General features: G+C 45.8%; 2 protein-coding genes across 20 annotated transcripts in view; one reads left to right on the top strand and one right to left on the bottom strand.

The window, feature by feature from the left end:
- NPRL3 (NPR3 like, GATOR1 complex subunit) overlaps positions 1 to 15,298 on the bottom strand; it is a 154,714-nt gene that overhangs the window by 1,726 nt on the left and 137,690 nt on the right. For 3 of the 4 annotated variants that reach the window (XR_010591144.1, XR_010591143.1, XR_010591142.1), the window contains one exon: positions 2,754 to 2,836. The gene's annotated coding sequence lies outside the window, so the exon portion shown is untranslated. Of the gene's footprint in view, positions 1 to 2,753; positions 2,837 to 3,752; positions 14,902 to 15,298 lie in introns of all 4 variants that reach the window. The other variant, XR_010591141.1, reaches the window with a different exon arrangement.
- The window catches only part of MPG (N-methylpurine DNA glycosylase), a 61,782-nt gene that overhangs the window by 26,538 nt on the left and 19,946 nt on the right, over positions 1 to 15,298 (top strand). For 11 of the 16 annotated variants that reach the window (XR_010591148.1, XR_010591147.1, XR_010591150.1 and 8 more), the window contains one exon: positions 9,999 to 10,100. The exons of the other annotated variants lie outside the window; for them this stretch is intronic. Coding sequence is in view for 5 of the 11 variants with exons in the window: in XM_065559882.1 (XP_065415954.1) it covers positions 9,999 to 10,100 (102 nt within the window). In the remaining 6 variants the exon portion in view is untranslated. The remainder of the gene's footprint in view (positions 1 to 9,998; positions 10,101 to 15,298) is intronic. 16 annotated transcript variants of the gene reach the window in all.

The raw sequence follows: 15,298 nt of genomic DNA, 5'->3' as shown, positions 1-15,298 counted from the left end.
AGGACAGATCTCCTTCCAGGTCTGCATCCAAGTCGGGTGAGTCCTCAGATGTGGGCAAGGATTGAAAGAGAAGAGTTCTGATGGAACCAATTTCAGCTCTGATTCTTAAGCCTAAGGATTGGCATATACTTACACCATCTAAGAGCTTCCAAGTAGACTCTTCGATGGTACCGACCCATCACTGTAAAGACCTGCCATCCACAATGATTGTGGATGCACAAGATCTATCGTTCACGACTACTTTCACATCATGGACTCTGGGACAAACTGAAACTTTCACCTCACCAGAGGATAACTTCACCCTACCTTATCCTTAATCTCCTCTTCTTTCGGGTCTGACCAGAGACATTATGACATGGAGAAGGAACTACCTCGAAAAGAGGGGAATGTTTCTTTCTTCATTCCATAGGCTGGAACTTTCAGCCACTAGTACTAATGGCACTGCCTGTTGAGCTGGAACCAACTTTCTCTTTGGAGGCTCCAAAAGTTCCTTCACCCCCAGATAGGGCGGTGACTCCAAACAGGGACGCAAGAAAATCAGGGATCTGTCCTCCACCTACATATGACTATTCAAGGGACGGAAGGTACCCAATGCTGTGGGGTTCCCCTCAACCAGTCGATCTTTTATGTTGGGGCCCATGGGATCCATATGGCAGACATTCCAGTTCCATCTGTCAGTCCCACCACACCTCTCCCATGCAACACCTGATGGCTCCATCGGAGTATGAGGGAGAAGAGATTGAACTGGATCTGCAGGTCCCACCGGCACACATGGGTGTGTCTTCGTCCTCAGCAGATGAGGCAATTGCCCCATCTTTGCCATCACCACCTGTTGACTACAGACTTCTGCAGAGTGGTGAATGACCTCCAGATTCCACTAGAAGAGGTGCAAGATACTCAACAATGATTCCTTAAAATTTTACAACCTTATGGCCCAGTAGAGTGATCCTTCCAGTAAGTAAGGGCATCATGGAACCAATGAGGGTAGTTTGGCACACTCTGGCTGCCTGCACCTCCACGCTGAAAAGGCTGAGAGGCACCATTTTGTACCAGCCAAAGGAGCGGAGGTCGTCTTCACACACTGAGCACCCAGCTCCGTTGGTGGTGCAAGAAAGATCTAGGTCACAACACCTCAAGGCTACACTGGCAGACAAAGGCTCTGAACAATTTGTCCTTCTAGGGAGGAAGGTGTTTCTTTTACAAGTCCTCAGTTCCATGTTGCTAACTACCAAGACTTTTTAGCAAAATATGATTTCAACAATTACTTGAAGATCTTGGACTTCAAGGACAAAAACCATAAAGAGGACAGGACCCAATTCCAGGCCTTTATTGAGGAAAGCAGACTGGTGGCCAAAACCTTCCATCAAGCTGCAGTGGGTGCAGTTGACACTGCATCTAAAGGGGTAGCCACGGGCATAATCGTGGCTGCACACCTTGGGGTTCCCCAGGAACAGGGCCATCCTTTGGATTTATGGGGCCCTATGCAGTATTATTAAACTGGTGCCCCTATGCCCAACTTGGGTCACAGCCACCATCCCGCCTGCGGAGCCCCAGAATAACCCCACCACCATTGCTGACACACACCGAGCTTTGTACGCAGCAGATGCTGCAGCAGCCCTGGCTCGCAGGCCGGGGGTGGAGGTGGGGGAGGCAGCAAAGGCTACCGAGCTGCCTGGCCCACCTCATGGCGGCGGAGAGTCACAGTTCCCCACAGAGACTCCCGTACCCTCTCCCTCACGCAGAATGCCCGGTGCTGGCACATTCGGCTCTGTGAATACGGCCCCTGCCTAAGGAGACTGCAGCATGTGCTGGGTGTGCGGGAGCCGACCTGCTCTTACCTGCTGTCCCGGTGGTGCCCCAAATTTTTGGGTGCCCTACGCAGCCGTGTATGCTGCGTATGCCTAAGGACAGCCCTGCCCAGGAAGGTTCAGAACACTGCAGAGGACATGCATTTTGATTGATCTAATTTATTTAACAAGAAAACTGACAAGTCTCAATGCTCCTTGAAAGACTCTAGAACAACCCTCCGCTCCCTGCACATTTACATCCCAGTCATGAACAGAAAACCTCATAAACAGATATACAAGCCAAGACTGCCTCCTCAACCATTCTGCACCAGCGCTCATTCGACCCACCATACACAAGCCAGAGGGTGCAGAGGCCTAGATGCTACCAGATTCTACCAGAACTGCAACTACTCAACCCATCCACCATCTAGGTGATGAGCAGGCACTGCCTACACCTATTGGTGTCATCACTACTGTCCCCCCAATCTTTGGTGGCTACTTCAGTCTTCATACACAACTGGAGGGCAATTACACCAGACAAGTGGGTACTAGAAATCCTCTACTGCAGAGACTCTAGAGAGCTCTTGGCTCCTTTTCAGGGACCACTGCCAATTACTTGAAGATCTTGGACTTTTCAAGTAGACTTTCTGTCAGGAGGCAGATTCTCTCCTCTAATGAGGAGCCATAGAACAAATGCCACCTCAACACCATGGGAAACTTTTTTTATTGCCCATGCTTCCTAGTCCCCAAGAAAAACGGAGGATGGAGACCCATTCTCGACCTTTGGCAATTAAACATTTTTATTTGCAAATCAAAATTCTGAATAGTTATGCTAGTAGGAGAGTGAACCAAAAACACTCATGGCTCATCTGTCTTACACTATTTTTCATAAGGAGGTTTCCCTTCACCTGCAATTCATCCCAAAAATAATTTCCGAGTTACACATAAATCAATCTATTGACTTACCAGTATTCTTCCCCAAACCTCCTGTTTCCAGTGAGGAAAGGAGACTTCACTCGCTGGTTGTCAGATGAGCTCTGGCGTTCTACCTGCAAAGGACAAAATGGATAGAAAATCCCCAGGGTTAATTGTTGCTGTAGCGGAGTGGTTGTGAGGACAGGTATTATCTGCTTGGAGACTATCTAAGTGGATCTCCAGTTGCATCATTCTGTTACCAATTAGTGTGTATTCCTCCCCTGGCTGGGGTGAGAGCCCATTCCGCTAGAGCACAAGCCACTTCAGCAGCATCTCTCTCTGAGAGGTACCTATTCTGATCACAGGTGCCAACTTTCTTCTGTCTGGATAGGTGCCCCACCCCCACTCCACCCCTTCACCCAAGGCCCCACCCTTGCCTGCCTCTTGCTGCCCCCACTTCATCCCCCCCCCAAGGACTCACCCTGCCTTGCCTCTTCCCACCCCCTTCCCCAGCGTGCCCTGCCCTCGCTCTGCCTCTTCCTGCCTCTGCTCCTCCCACTTCCCCCAGCACCTCCTGACCGCTGCTGAACAGCTGATGGGCAGATGGCTGGTGGGTGCTGAGCACCCACTATTTTTTTCCGTGGGAGCTCCGGGGCTGTAGAGCGACTACTTGAAGCTCCATCCCTACATTCATGAAACATTTTATGTTTTAGTTCAAGCCTTCTCTGCAGATGCAGCTGTTAAGACTTCAGTATTACAAGTATCTATACCAACTGCATCCTCACCACCCCCTCCTTATCAATCACCCAAATGTGGAATACACATAGGGACCAGCACTCAAAGAAGAAATGGAGGTTGCTGACCTGTAACTGGAGGTTCTTTTGAGATGTGTGGTCCCTATCTGTATTCCACTACTCGCCCTCCATCCCCTCTGCTTTGAATTCTTCTGATTTGCGGTAAGAAAGGAGAACAGCTGCACAAGCGTGGACCAATGGACACTACTTGCTAGAAATCTCTGATCTCAGGCACATGATGCATGTGGGTACTCACATGTGGAATATAGGTAGAGACCACACATCTCAATCAATGTTCCCTCTAATTTTTTCCATCCATGTGCAGAATAAATTTTGTTATGTGCACCGAGGGATGTGCACCACCAGTAGAAACAAAAAACCTAGATGTAATATATATTTTTTAAAAGTTACCATAGGGATAATTACTCCAGCCAGGACAGGTTAGGTATTTTAGCACTCACTACTCAAAGAAATAAATTTACCGGTAAGTGTAAGAGAAATAAAAATTATGAAATGCAGCGACCAGTCAAAACACTAAGATAACACACCTTGAAAGAATAAAATTACAGAGAATATATGTGCATTGCAGGAAGTAACAAGAAGTAATAACAATAAATACAAGTATGTGTTGGGAGGTGAGTGTGAAAGAGACTGTGTGTGAGAGAGAGAGAGAGACCGACAGACAGACAGACACAGACAGGGTGTGTGCTGGCTGCTGGGGAAGTTTCTGAGGTACGCCATGCGCTGTCTCTTTAAGACACTCACTGAAAGCTCTCCTCCTCTGTCCCAAGCCCTGTTATCTCCCCTCCCCCACTCTGCGGAGATGGGGTACATGGGGAGGGGGTGAGAGAGAGACTGAGAGAGTTGGTTGCTGGGGAAATCTCAGACAGTGCACTGTCTCTCTTTAAGAAGGGCACTCAGTCACTCACCGTTCAGACCTCAGTAGCTCTGAGTCCCCATGAGCCAGGCTGTCCACTCTGCCTTGCTCTGTGGAGATGGGGTACAGGGGTGGGGAAAGGGGACACCCTGACATTAGCACCCCCTCCCTCCCCATCCCTCCACCCCCCACTCTGCACAGCCAGCAGGAAGGTCTCAAGAGCAGCTGCAGGACAGAGCAACATGGGGGGAGGGGCACCTGATCACAGACTGCCGGCTGTGCACGCCCAGCTAATCAGCTTGGCGGCACTTAAATCTCTGCTGCGTGGCCGCCCAAGCGCACAGCTTACAGGGAACACAGATCTCAATGAATCTCCAGTTACAGGTCTGTAACCTCCATTTTGTGTCAGCACGTGCATCGATGTCATTAGGGGCTTGCACCAGTGTTACTACGTCAGTGTGCTAAACTGGTGCAGCAAGAATCCAGTGTCTCAAACATTCTGGCCTTCCCGCCTTCAGCCAGCCATAAGATGGTGGAGGAAGTCCCCTTTTATAGGGAGAATTGCCTGCTAAGACACAGGGCAGATGCTTTGGGTTTCCTGGATACATGACAGGACTTGGTACTGCTTTTCCTGTGACCTTCACTGTGACCATGCAATAAAGAAAAAGCAGTGAGAAAATAATCCATCACAGAGCGGTAGATGAAGTATGGTCTTTCTACATTGCCAACTCTACCACATGGGAGAATCGTCCTACAACTTGATAATGCTTCAGTCATTGATGTCCTATATTGGACATAAGAACATAAGAATGGCCGTACTGGGTTAGACCAATGGTCCATCTAACCCAGTATCCTGTCTACCGACAGTGGCCAATGCCAGGTGCCCCAGAGGGAGTGAACCTAACAGGTAATGATCAAGTGATCTCTCTCCTGCCATCCATCTCCACCCTCCGACAAACAGAAGCTAGGGACACCATTCCTTACCTATCGTGGCTAATAGCCATTAATAGACTTAACCTCCATGAATTTATCCATTTCTCTCATAAACGCTGTTATAGTCCTAGCCTTCACAACCTCCTTAGGTAAGGAATTCCACAAGTTGACTGTGCGTTGTGTGAAGAAGAACTTCCTTTTATTTGTTTTATTAATTTGTCCAATATAGGACATCTATTAATTTCATTTGGTTACCCCTAGTTCTTGTATTATGGGAATAAGTAAATAACTTTTCCTTATCTATTTTCTCTACATCACTCATAATTTTATATACCTCTATCATATCCCCCCTTAGTCTCCTCTTTTCCAAGCTGAAAAGTCCTAGCCTCTTTAATCTCTCCTCATATGGGACCCTCTCCAAAACCCTAATCATTTTAGTTGCTCTTCTCCGAACCTTTTCTAGTGCCAATATATCTTTTTTGAGATGAGGAGACCACATCAGTACGCAGTATTCAAGATGTGGGTGTACCATTGATTTATATAAGGGCAATAATATATTCTCCATCCTATTCTCTATCCCCTTTTTAATGATTCCTAACATCCTGTTCGCTTTTTTTACCGCCTCTGCACACTACGTGGACAACTTCAGAGAACTATCCACGATGACTCCAAGATCTTTTTCCTGATTTGTTGTAGCTAAATTAGCCCCCATGTTGTATGTATAGTTGGGGTTATATTTCCAATTTGCATTACTTTACATTTATCCACATTACATTTCATTTGCCATTTTATTGCCCAATCATTTAGTTTTGTGAGATCTTTTTGAAGTTCTTCACAGTCTGCTTTGGTCTTAACTATTTTGAGCAGTTTAGTATCATCTGCAAACTTTGCCACCTCACTTTTTACCCCTTTCTCCAAATCATTTATGAATAAGTTGAATAGGATTGGCAGGGCTGCCCAGAGAATTCGTGGGCCCTGGGGCAAAGCAATTTTGGGGGCCCCTTCCATAAAAAAAAAGTTGCAATACCACAGAATACTATATTCTCATGGGGGCCCCTTTGAGACCTGGGGCAAATTGCCCCACTTGCCCCTCCCCTCTGGGCGGCCCTGAGGATTGGTCCTAGGACTGACCCTTGGGGAACACCACTAGTTACCCCTCTCCATTCTGAGAATTTACCATTAATTCCTACCCTTTGTTCCCTATCTTTTAACCAGTTCTCAATCCATGAAAGGACCTTCCCTTTTATCCCATGACAACTTAATTTATGTATGAGCCTTTGGTGAGGGACCTTGTCAAAGGCTTTCTGGAAATCTAAATACACTGTCTACTGGATCCCCCTTGTCCACGTTTGTTGACCCCTTCAAAGAACTCTAATAGATTAGTAAGACACGATTTCCCTTTACAGAAACCACATTGACTTTTGCCCAACAATTTATGTTCTTCTATGTGTCTGACAATTTTATTCTTTACTATTGTTTCGACTAATTTGCCCGGTATCGACGTTAGACTTACCGGTCTGTAATTGCTGGGATCACCTCTAGAGCCCTTTTTAAATATTGGCGTTACATTAGCTATCTTCCAATCGTTGGGTACAGAAGCCGATTTAAAGGACAGGTTACAAACCCTAGTTAATAGTTCCGCAATTTCACATTTGAGTTCTTTCAGAACTCTTGGGTGAATGCCATCCGGTCCTGGTGACTTGTTACTGTTTAGTTTATCAATTAATTCCAAAACTTCCTCTTGTGACACTTCAAGCTGTGACAGTTCCTCAGATTTGTCACCTACAAAGGATTGCTCAGGTTTGGGAATCTCCCTAACATCCTCAGCCCTGAAGACTGAAGCAAATAATTCGTTTAGTTTCTCCGCAATGACTTTATCGTCTTTAAGCGCTCCTTTTCTATCTCTATCATCGAGGGGCCCCACTGGTTGTTTAGCAGGCTTCCTGCTTCTGATGTACTTAAAAAACATTTTGTTATTACCTTTTGAGTTTTTGGCTAGCCGTTCTTCAAACTCCTCTTTGGCTTTTCTTATTACATTTTTACACTTAATTTGGCAGTGTTTATGCTCCTTTCTATTTACCTCGCTAGGATTTGACTTCCACTTTTTAAAGGAAGTCTTTTTATCTCTTACTGCTTCTTTTGCATGGTTGTTAAGCCATGGTGGCTCTTTTTTAGTTTTTTTTACCGTGTTTCTTAATTTGGGGCATACATTTAAGTTGGGCCTCTATTATGGTGTCTTTTAAAAAGCACCCATGCAGCTTGCAGGGATTTCACTTTAGTCACCACCTTTTAATTTCTGTTTAACTAATCTCCTCATTTTTGCATAGTTCCCCTTTTTGAAATTAAATGCCACAGTGTTGGGCTGTTGAGATGTTCTTCCCACTACTGGGATGTTAAATGTTATTATATTATGGTCACTATTTCCAAGCGGTCTTGTTATTATTGCCTCTTGGACCAACTCCTGCACTCCACTCAGGACTAAATCTAGAGTTGCCTCTCCCCTTGTGGGTTCCCGTACCAGCTGCTCCAAGAAGCAGTCATTTAAAGTATCGAGAAATTTTGTCTATGCATTTCGTCCTGAGGTGACATGTTCCCAGTCAATATGGGGATAATTGAAATCCCCCACTATTATTGAGTTCTTAATTTTGATAGCCTCTCTAATTTCCCTTAGCATATCATCTTCACTATCACTGTCCTGGTCAGGTGGTCGATAATAGATCCCTAATGTTATATTCTTATTAGAGCATGAAATTACTATCCATAGAGATTCTATGGAACATGTGGATTCGCTTAAGATTTTTACTTCATTTGATTGTACGTTTTCTTTCACATATAATGCCACTCCCCCACCTGCACGACCTGTTCTGTCCTTCCGATATATTTTGTACCCCGGAATGATTGTGTCCCATTGATTGTCCTCAGTCCACCAGGTTTCTGTGATGCCTATTATATCAGTATCCTCCTTTATCACGAGACACTCTAGTTCACCCATCTTATTATTTAGACTTCTAGCAGGGCTTGCCTGGGAAGATGGGACCAAACTGTTTTGATGTGATCCCCTCATGTGATAGATCTGGCAGTGCAGGCAGGCTCTAAATCAGCCATGCAGAAAGCCAAATCCACATGACTTCACAATTTGGCACTCCAGGCGATGAGTCCCAGTAAAGGAGGGTTTCATGAGACGAGCCCATTACAGAGCACATTTCCAGAGAGTTCAGTACTTTTTTTCTGCAAAGGCAAGCAGGGATCATAGACACTGATATCTGAACGCATAGAACAGAGGTCACCAAACTGTGGGGCATGCCCCCTAGGGAGGCACAGAGTAACCTTTGGGGCAGGGGTGTGGCAGGGCCTGGGCCAGCCCCTACGGGGGGCAGGGAGAGAGCACTACCCAGCCCCTCCCTGCCCCCAACTCTGCTCCAGCCCGGCCCACAGCTGCCTCCCCAGCTCCTGGTCCTGTGCCTGACCCCATGCCCAGCCTCGGCATGGCTCTGCATCCGGCCGCTAGCCCAGATGCTGCTCTGCTGCCAGCCCCGCCCCCAGCGTTGGCTGCTGGTCGCAGCTCCATTCCCTGTCCCGCTCCCAGCCCTAGCCCCACCTTCAGCTGTGGCCCCAGCTGTGGCCCCAGCCATGGCCCCCTTAACTCTGTCCACACCCCCCCCACTTCCCCAGAGCTGCGGCCCCACTCCTGGCCCCAGGAGGGGCAGGGGGAATGGACAAGGGTAAGGGGGGGCATGGCCCCTCAGAAGTTTGGAGACCACTGGTATAGAATGACTAGGGGACTGTAGCAATAGAGCATGACTTTGTATGCTACTCGTAATTCCCATAACAGCAAGGGTTGCTATTGCGGGAATTATAAATTTTGTTATTCTTTGAATTACAGCAGCAGCTAAAGGCCTCAATCAAGAGCAGGACCCCATTGTGCTGGGCGCTGTACCGACACTGAGATTCTCCCTGTTCCAAAGACAAACCAGACAGATAAAGTGTGGAAGGGGAAACGGGTGCAGAGGGGGGAAGGAACTTGCCCAGGGTTGCACAGCAAGTTAGTGGCTGAGTTTGGAATAGAACAGTGAGCGGTGTCCCCTGCTTTATGCAGTCTTTTTTGAGGGAAAGCTGATCAATCCAACTCCCCATCTTGTCCGTGTATGTAACCTCTGGAGGTGGTGTCTCTATGTGACTGTCCTAACTGTCACATTTTCTGGTATGACACCCTCATGCAGGAAGGATACGTGTGCCCTGATTAAAGTCCCTTGGTTGGTCAGTCTTTAGCATCGTAACATTTTTCAGCAAGGGCTTAGGGTCGTTGGGCATGTTCGTTTAGCTAATTTTCACTCAGAAAGATTGCCTTGAGGTCTACACTTGCTCAGCAGGGCTCAAGTTTTTCCCATCCCAAAACAATTCAGAGTCCTAAGCTCTTGACATTGACACAGTAGACAGCTTTTGAATTGATAGATTCAGGGATGTGTATGCAGACAGCGAGTCACACTTCTGCCTCTGTGCTAAAATACATACAAATATAGTATCTGGAGACAGAACAAGAGCTGAAATAACAAAACAAATGTAACTCAGATCATGCAGGACTTTCATGATCAGCTCTAGAGGGAAAGCAGCATTGCTTAGAGAGTCCTAAAAATGTCAGTAACCTTAAATCCACTCAGCTGTTTCAACATCATATCTTTGTTACTGTTAAAGCTGAAGCACATTTGGGAGCCAAGCAGCTGCTAAGATGCATGACTAGAAAAACAGGCAGCAGGTCAGTGGAAAACCAGAAGAAACAATACAGACAGTTCTTTGGTGAGCTTTGTGCAATTTTTTCATTGTCACGTTCAGCATTTGCCTTATGTTCCCAGAAAAGGTTGACAACCCAATCTAGAAAACATAATTCGTGAAATAATTATAGTGTTTAAAGTATTAAATGAAACAATATCAATTCAGCAAATTACATAATGTGTGATTCATGGGATCTAAAGTAAAACACATTTTTCCTTTGGCAAAAGCCAGCTGTGAAATGTCACATCAGACATGGTCGTTTAACTGGCCACTTCAGTACTGTTCGGAGTGAAATCTCACCACTTATGTACAAGAGCCTCAGTGGGCTATTTCCCCTCCACCTGTCCACAGCTGCCTTATTTCTAATACATCATTTCTCCTGTTACGTTTGTACATCATCACAATTATGCACTTTACTTAGAAAGGAAGCATTAAATGATTAGAACACATGGTTTATAGTGATAGACTCAAGGAGCTCAATCTAGATGGCTAAGGGATGCCTTGATTAGTCTGTAAATATCAACATGGGGAGCAAATATTTAATAATCGGCTCTTCAGTCTGGCAGATAATGGTATAACATGATCCAATGACTAGATGTTCAAACTAGACAAATGCAGATTGGAATTAAGACAGACATTTTTAACAGTGAACGTTATTAACCATTGGAACAATTTATCAAGGATGGTGGTGAAGTCTTCATCACTGACCATTTTTAAATCAAGGTTGGATTTTTTCTAAAAGATCTGCTGTAGGAATTATTTTGGGGAAATTTCTGGCCTGTGTTATACAGGGGGTCAGACTAGATGATTACAGTGGTCCCTTCTGGCCTTGGAAGCAATCATAGAATATCAGGGTTGGAAGGGACCTCCGGAGGTCATCTAGTCCAACCCCCTGCTCAAAGCAGGACCAATTCCCAACTAAAACATTCCAGCCAGGGTTTTGTCAAGCCGGGCCTTAAAAACCTATAAGGAAGGCGATTCCACCCCTCCCTAAGTAACCCATTCCAGTGCTTCACCACCCTCCTAGTGAAAAAGTTTTTCCTAATATCCAACCTAAACCTCCCCAACTGCAACTTGAGACCATTACTCCTTGTTCTGTCATCAGGTACCACTGAGAACAGTCTAGATCCATCCTCTTTGGAACTGCCTTTCAGGTAGTTGAAAGCAGCTATCAAATCCCCCCTCATTCTTCTCCTCTGCAGACTAAACAATCCCAGTTCCCTCAGCCTCTCCTCATAAGTCATGTGTTCCAGCCCCCTAATCATTTTGGTTGCCCTCCGCTGGACTCTTTCCAATTTTTCCACATCCTTCTTGTAGTGTAGGGCCCAAAACTAGACACAGTACTCCAGATGAGGCCTCACCAATGTCGAATAGAGTGGAATGATCACGTCCCTCGATCTGCTGGCAATGCCCCTACTTATACAGCCCAAAATGCCGTTAGCCTTCTTGGCAACAAGGGCACACTGTTGACTCATATCCAGCTTCTCGTCTACTGTAACCCCTAGGTCCTTTTCTGCAGAACTGCTTCCTAGCCATTCGGTCCCTAGTCTGTAACAGTGCATGGGATTCTTCCGTCGGAAGTGCAGGACTCTGCACTTGTCCTTGTTGAACCTCATCAGGTTTCTTTTGGCCCAATCCTCTAATTTGTCTAGGTCCCTCTGTATCCTATCCCTACCCTCCAGCGTATCTACCACTCCTCCCAGTTTAGTGTCATCTGCAAACTTGCTGAGAGTGCAGTCCACGCCATCCTCCAGATCATTAATGAAGATATTGAACAAAACTGGCCCCACGACCGACCCCTGGGGCACTCCACTTGAAACCGGCTGCCAACTAGACATGGAGCCGTTGATCACTACCCTTTGAGCCCGACAATCTAGCCAGCTTTCTATCCACCTTATAGTCCATTCATCCAGCCCATACTTCTTTAACTTGCTGGCAAGAATACTGTGGAAGACTGTATCAAAAGCTTTGCTAAAGTCAAGGAATAACACATCTACTGCTTTCCCCTCATCCACAGAGTCAGTTGTCTCCTCATAGAAGGTAATTAGATTAGTCAGGCATGACTTGCCCTTGGTGAATCCATGCTGACTGTTCCTGATCACTTTCCTCTTCTCTAAGTGCTTCAGAATTGATTCCTTGGGGACTTGCTCCATGATTTTTCTAGGGACTGAGGTGAGGCTGACTGGCCTGTAGTTCCCCGGATCCTCCTCCTTCCCTTTTTTAAAGATGGGCACTACATTAGCCTTTTTCCAGTCATCCTTGACCTCCCCCGATTGCCATGAGTTTTCAAAGATAATGGCCAATGGCTCTGCAATCACATCCGCCAAACTCCTTTAGCACCCTCAGATGCAGCGCATCCAGCCCAATGGACTTGTGCTCGTTCAGTTTTTCGAAATAGTCCCGAACCACTATTGCTTTCACCTTATTGCTGAGTGGTAGATGCATGTGTTTTTGGTGGTAAATTACTAGATCACAAAATCCTTTTTTCTGTTCAAGGGTTCCATTGCCAGTAATCTTTCAGGGCTAAATTGTAACTTTACTTCCTCCTCTGGGTAAGCTGCACCACCCCAGGAGCAGAACAGAGCAGAGAATGAGTTGTGACTCAGTCCCATTCCCTCCCCCGCTCCTCCCATGCACTGGGTGGGAAGTAAGTTACTCCCCTTGTATACCTGGGCAGTTACCTTGGCACTGAGTGAAGGGAGGGGTCACAGCTGGGATTGCCAGGTGAGGAGCCCAGCAGTTGGAGTCACAGTCTGAGCAGGGCACTAAGGAGGTGGGCTTCCTTTCTGTTAGTCCCCTGTGCAGCTGGAAAAGGGCTGGAATAATCTCATCCCTAGTAATTTGTTACCATCACATAAGTATTTACAGAGTTGGGTTTGGGGGGGCATGTGGATCAGATGGGGTGAGAAATCAAGTGGGATTTCAGAAGACGAGTGCCATGTATTATATGGCATTTTCTGTATTATGATATCATGCTCATTTCCAGACTTTCTCCCACTGTCTTTTCCTTGAAAGGGCTGCCTGGGTGTGTTTGGGTGTCTAGGCTGCTAGCTAGGCTGCACTGAAACCCACTTTCCACCTTGGTTCATTTTTGACCAAGGTTTTTGTTTCTGAATTATCCCTTATGTGAGCACGCCCTTGCATTAACCAAGGTCTCTAGAGACTTTGGGAATCTTATTAAATAATAATCACAAATGGCTTCTCAGAAGCATTTCCTTCTTAATGGAGACAAATGAAGGCATAAAAGGAAAACTTAAGAATGTTAAACTGGGGTATTTTTCCTTTACTCTAATCCCTTTCTCCACCAGAGACAATAATGGAAGGGGAATATGACATCACAAATTGATGTAGAGTCATCATCATCTTCTTCCCCTTTTCCCAGCTAGCTGGACTCGGGCACTGGATCAGTCTTTTCCAGCTGCCGCTAACCAGCCCTTAAGATACTTAATGCAGAAACCTGAATTAGGCACAATATTCATCTGTCTTGGTTCCACGTGAGTCACCCACGTGACTTCAGTCTTTTCTTTACCCATTTTGAAGCCACAGTTTAATTCCTTGTTCCAGGCATCAGTTGCCTGGACCAAATCTTCCTCACTTATCAGCCAGCAGCACAGTATCATCTACATATATCAACTCCTTACCATCTTCCATTTGGATTTGCTTACTTATAAAGTCCATCACAATTATGGATAGTAAAGGACTAAGTGCTGATCCCTCGTGGAACCAAACCTTCACCTCAAAACTCTGTTACACTGAAAGGTGTCCGCGCTTTTGTCATGGAACCCTCATGCGAGCCCATCACTGTGTAAACAGGGTCCTCTAGTACCCCATAGAATTGTAGTGAAGACACCCGCAGTCTCCTATGTACTTTGACTGCTTTCTCCAAATTAAGGAAAGCCCAACCATGCTCAACTATTCCCTCCAGCTTCTTTTCAATCCACTGTCTAGAGATGAGCATACCATCTGTCAAACTGCTCCTTTCCTAAAATGGGCTCCGCTGTTCAGTGAATGCAACTAACGTTCTCATGCAGTGGGACAACAGATTGATTCCTTGGTACTTTGAACAGTTGTGCATGTCACCTATTTGTTTGTATATCAGTACTTGCATGGACTTTCTTCATTTTCTTGGGATTTTCTTCTCTTTCCAAAATGCATGCAGGACTCATATGAGCCGGTATACATCACAAACACTACAGACAGGGGAGAAGAACCAGTCTTTGCCAACTGCAATGGGAGCAATTGGGGGGAAAAGAGGCAAGTTTTCTGCCTGCAGTTTCCAAGATGGAGACTCCTCAAACCAGTTTATGGAGTCGGCATTAGATCTTATGAGTTACGGTAAAGATTTATTAAGCAGACTGTCTCCCATTGCTGCATGTACTTGTTCCAAAACAAAGTATTACACAGTGCACCTCTTGGGGTGTTCTTCTGTGGTACTGGAGGATATCTTGGGTCAATTTCTGAATTAGGAGAGGGATGACCCTGCTGGGATTTTCCTCCCTTTCTTGTTCCTCAGCTCTTTCTGTCATGGATTTGCCCCTTCTGCTAACCTCATCGAGATTTCTGAAAACTTCAAACATATGTAACAAACTGCAGTGGACTAGAATCCTAAGCAAAGACCTAGGGCTTTCCTATCTACACTGTACAGAGAGAACGGCTGTCACAGCTTCTTCAGAGAAAACTCTGGAATCTCTCACCCATCTCTGTGGTTACTGCTAATGAGGATGCTGTATCTCCATCTGAAGTGAAACAATCATAAACCAAACCTGTTTGGGCTGTGTCTGTCTGGGAGTTTGCCAAAGTTGAAATCTCTGACTTTATCAAGGCCCTGTGAGGGAGGTGAAAAATAAAACAAACTTTTCAGTGCAGCATATTTTCATCTTAGGAAAAGACTCTCCCAAAATGTTATCAGACTCTTTTTCTGTTAATTCAGGGAGTGGCCAGGACAGAGAGCTTGATGAAATGAAACAAAGAGATGATTATTATAAAAACAATAACTTATTGTTCATTGAGTTCTTTCCTTCCTTCCTTCCAAAGACATCAATGTGCTTTACAAAGCAAGATGAACTCCAGCTCCTAGCTCTCTGTCAGGCGGGGAAGTCTCATCATCTCCAATTGATGATGAGGAAAACTGAGGTGTAGAGAGGTCAGTTTGAAACAATGAGTCAAAAGTACTTTCAGCCCCCCATCCCCTAGCATCAAACTTTTATGATAAAACACTAACG

The sequence above is a fragment of the Chrysemys picta genome, chromosome 10 (genome assembly GCF_011386835.1).
Source record: "Chrysemys picta bellii isolate R12L10 chromosome 10, ASM1138683v2, whole genome shotgun sequence".
Lineage (NCBI taxonomy): Eukaryota > Metazoa > Chordata > Testudines > Emydidae > Chrysemys > Chrysemys picta.
Note: the sequence above shows the minus strand (reverse complement) of the source record. Positions and strands in the feature narration are given on the sequence as shown.